The sequence below is a fragment of the Manis javanica genome, chromosome X (assembly GCF_040802235.1).
Source record: "Manis javanica isolate MJ-LG chromosome X, MJ_LKY, whole genome shotgun sequence".
In the NCBI taxonomy this organism is placed as follows: Eukaryota; Metazoa; Chordata; class Mammalia; order Pholidota; family Manidae; genus Manis; species Manis javanica.
In genome coordinates, this window is record NC_133174.1 from 98,959,564 (window position 1) to 98,963,895 (window position 4,332).

Consider the following 4,332-nt stretch of genomic DNA (forward strand, 5'->3'; position numbering starts at 1 on the left):
ATGTGATAATTTCTGAAACTCATACCTTCACTGTGTCTTTTTCATTGTTGTATTCATAGCACTTAGCATAGTGCCTGGCAAATAAAAAGTGTTCATTACATGTTTGTTAAGAGAATGCATTTCCTTAGCAGGGTTTCTCCAAGTGTGGTCTTTGGACCACATACATCTGGATCAGTGAGGGGTGCAGGTTAAATGTTAAATGTCAGTTCCTGGATCTTGCTGTAGACTTAGTGAGTCAGACTCTTTTAAGGGTGGGTTACAAGAATCTGCATTTCAGTCTAGTTCTGCAGGTATTTCTTTCACAATAAAATCTGGGAATCATTGCAAAATGGGGGGGGGGGAGCACTAATGCCTATTTCTGAAAAGTGTAGCTAAAACCAATTGTATCATTTTTAATGCCTCTGGCTGTAGTAGGAAAATTCAGTAAAGGGGAAAGGGCATTAGCTGAAATTTTCTGGGAAGGTTTTAAAAATATATTTAGAATATTCAAGTAATTAAGTGAAACTTCTTCTAAAGTCTAAGATGACAAGTGGAATTATTGCTAAGAAAATCTAATCTTAATTTAGGTCAAATTTATGATGCCAGAGAGTTTTTGTTTTTATAGAGCTTTGTCTATACTTGATAGTATATGTAGGGATTCTTTGTCTAACCTAACAATATATATTGTTATATATGTATATAGATTACCATATTATACACTTGAATCACAAGTTAAATTATGAGAGAATACATCACAACCATACCTGTGCTTTGACCCTGATTATAATATGATTTATCTGATACCTAGTCCGTGATCAAGAAAAGAATGATAGTAGTGCTCATTCTCCATGAAAATTTCATCCATTTTACTGTTTTATGCCATATTTTCCAAGAGCATACTGCTATTAAATGTATTCGTTGGTAATAGATTAGGTATGTAAGATCTAAGTCAATCAAAGACAACATAACTTCCCTTTCCCTAGGAAGACTTGCAAAGCTGGATTTTATGATCATGTTCCTGGAGCCTGGGACTTTCCATTTGGGATTTGCCTTGACATGATCCTCATGGTCAAGAACTGAGGTGTCTATGCATCTGGGTGCAGACCTCTTAAATATACACAGGTTTGTATCTCTCTTTCCTTCCCTATAACTTCACTTTAAAAAAATTTTAATTTAGGGTTTGCTGGTGGTTTCACTGCTGCCACGGTGGATCACAAATTCCTTCCTTCATGGTGCCCACTGTGCACCATGTCCAATGACCTGAGAATTCTGCAAAGTGACTCCTCCCTGATGCTGAGTGAGTACTGGGACCAGCAGCAGTTCAGTAGTGCTAATGATGAGCGTGAGAAATTACTAAAGGAGAGCTTACATTGTACGTGGGGAATCTTTCCTTTTAAACAACTGAAGAGCAAAATACATGAGCTTTTCAGTAGCTGTGGTGATGTCAGGAATACATGTATGGGCATGGATAGAATAAAGAAAACGGCAGGTGGTTTCTGTTTTGTAGAATACCATTACAGAGCTGATGCAGAAAATGCCATGTGGTTCCTAAATGGGACCTTCCTAGGTGACCGTATTATCCACACTGATTGGAATCCAGGTTTTAGAGAGGGCAGACAGTATGACCACGGTCATTCTGGGAGCCAGTAAAAGATGAGTTTTGTGAAGACTTTGATAATGGTAGGGGAGACTTTGGAAAACAGGTTCAGGCCTGTAAAAGGAGAATAATCCACTAGTGAAAACCCTGTAGCTCGATCCCTCAAAAAATCCGTTAAAGAACAATACCAGTTTCAGCAACTAGCCCATTTTGTTGCAAGTTTAAATTACGTTTTGTGTTCCACCAAAACCTTATTGATGTATTTTTCTTTCTTAAACATTAAATGGCACAAACAAAAGCATTTTTTGTTCTTTTCTTAATTTTAAAGCTGGTTGTCAGATTACCAGTTTGACCATCAGGTGGCAGAAAGTGACATATTCTTCAGGAATAAATCATGTATGTAAGATTTGAGTCAACCAAAGCAAAACTTCTCCTTTCAGAAAGACTTCAGTTGAAGTTTATGACTTTGTGCCCAGAGTCCAAAATTATCATTTTTCAGAACTTGCATGAAATAAGGTCAAATAGATTTTTAAAAATTATCAAAAGAATACAAACACAGTATTTCAAAACTAAAAAAAATTTTTGAAAAGTTTATAATGAAAACAAAAATCCTCCTGCCCCACCTCTTCCTACCCCAGGCTTTTTCTCTGGGCAATAATTTTTCATTTGTTTGTAGTTTTTAAGTTTCTTTCTTGGTAGTTTCCTCCATATTTCTAAATAACATGACTGGTTTAAGAATCCAGGCTTAAGCTAATCAGAGGTTGACAATTTTGTGATGATAGTTGTTATTAATTTCAAATGTGGACAATGATCATTGGGGACTCCAGTAAGATTGAAATGAAGGATTTTTAGTTTATGCTCAAAGGAAAGATTGTCTCTCTCCTTCCCACTGTGTGAATAAGCATGTATATAGTGATTGCTACAAGCAGCCTTCTTACAACTACAGGAGAAACCAGCCCTAGGATGAATTAGACACTTTAGGTGGTGAGAAGAAGGACCAAATAAACTGTGTCCTTCATAAAATTATCTAGCTACCAAATTAACTTATTTTGCAGCACACTCCTCTATGTCTGGAGACCTATTATGTGAGATAATGCATTATTTTATCATGTGAACCAACTTGTTAACATGCACTTGAAAGCACTTTGATACTACATAGTTTTTCTTAATTTCATTCTTGTGTGAAGGATTTAAATTCCTCCCTCCTGAGACCAAGCATACATCTTCAGGGTTCATGGCCTTTAATCTGGAGAGTTAGATAAAATCGCCTGTTTATCCCTGACTCCTTCGCCCTTGACCTGAGGTCATCCTCTCTGATCAGTAGCATTCTTTCCTGAATAGAGAAGGAAAGGGAATGTCAATTTTTATGGAATGACTGATTATATCCTGGGCTGGGCACTTTGCTAGAATCTTTAAAACACAATCTCATTTACTCTTAACAACTCTGTACCTATTACATAGGAAGGAAATACGATCAAACAGGTAAGGTCACCAACTAGTAAGTGGCAGAGCTGGGGTTCAAACCAAGGAATTTTATGTCAAACTGGTGCCCTTAATCAAGGTACTCTATTGTCTCTTTCCCTTACCTTCACTCAGGCCACTAGGTCCAAACCTGTCTTTGATGTTCTTTTTTCTTAGGAAATTATCCCACTGACTACATCGTATCTGAGTTCTCTCTCCCCCAAGCAAGCTTCTCAAGTGTGTTCTTTTTTGTTTTGACATTTAGGATCACTCCACATCTAATGCCACCCAGCCATATTTATCTTTACTCTCTATTCTCTAGGAGAATAAAGGAGCATCTGACATGCATTTCTGCCTAATTTACATACTCTGCATGCAGCAACGGAGTTGCTAACTTTTTTAGCATTTCCCCTTTGCAGCTTCTTTAAAATAGAAAAAAACTTTTTTTTTTGAAGCAGAGTAAAAGTTTTATTTAAAGTTACTTAAAGAGAGAAAAATTGCAGGCGACCTCAGGGAGGAGAGGAGCCCTGAAAGGTTGGAGAGAGAAAGTTTAAGGTAGAAGGTTAGAAAGTGTGGGTGACTCCAAAGAGAGGTGCGCCTAGGAAAAAACTTTTTAAAGTCATGGGAATAAAATTTTGTTTTTAATCAGAGAATGTTTCTGTAGTATACTTTGGCATGTCTCTCAACTACCCCTCTTAGTGGCTCCCCACATGGATTGCTCCCAAAGATGCCTTTTCCTAGGCTCAGAAAAAGCATTTAACAATGTCTTGTGAAGTATACTTTTGGTTAAGTAAAGGAACTTTCATACTGTATGGCTAGAAGACTCTTTCAGTAGTTCTTGCAATATGCCCATTCTTCAGAATCTTGCTGGATATATCAATAGAAAAAAGGATTAAAAATCACATGACCATCTCAATTGACACAGAAAAAAAACATTTGTAAAAGTTCAACACCTATTCATGATAAAAATGCTCAACAAACTAGGAATACAACAGAACTTCCTCACTCTGATAAAAAGGCATCTATGAAAACCTCACAGCTAATATCATAGTCAATGCTGAAAGACTGACAGCTTTTCCTGTAAGACCAGGAACAAAACACTTTTATTCAATATTGTATTGGAGATCTCAAGCTAGGACAATTAGGCAAGAAAATGAAAAAAAAAACATTTAGATGGGAAAAGAATAAGTGAAAATATATTATTTGCAGGTTGCATGATCTGGTATAAATAAAATTCTAAGGTGTCCACAAAAAGGAATTATTAGAGCTATAAAATAGTTCAGCAAAGTTGCAGG

General features: G+C 36.6%; 1 protein-coding gene across 1 annotated transcript; it reads left to right on the forward strand.

The window, feature by feature from the left end:
- Window positions 1-1,227: 1,227 nt before the first annotated feature.
- NCBP2L (nuclear cap binding protein subunit 2 like) lies at window positions 1,228-1,629 on the forward strand. Its single transcript, XM_036991392.1, has one exon. It carries the CDS (start codon window positions 1,228-1,230, stop codon window positions 1,627-1,629), a length of 402 nt encoding a protein of 133 aa, XP_036847287.1.
- The last annotated feature ends 2,703 nt before the right edge of the window (window positions 1,630-4,332 follow it).

Excerpts from the sequence above, each read along its gene's own strand:
- NCBP2L (XM_036991392.1), top strand. The coding sequence starts at position 1,228 with ATGTCCAATGACCTGAGAATTCTGCAAAGTGACTCCTCCCTGATGCTG.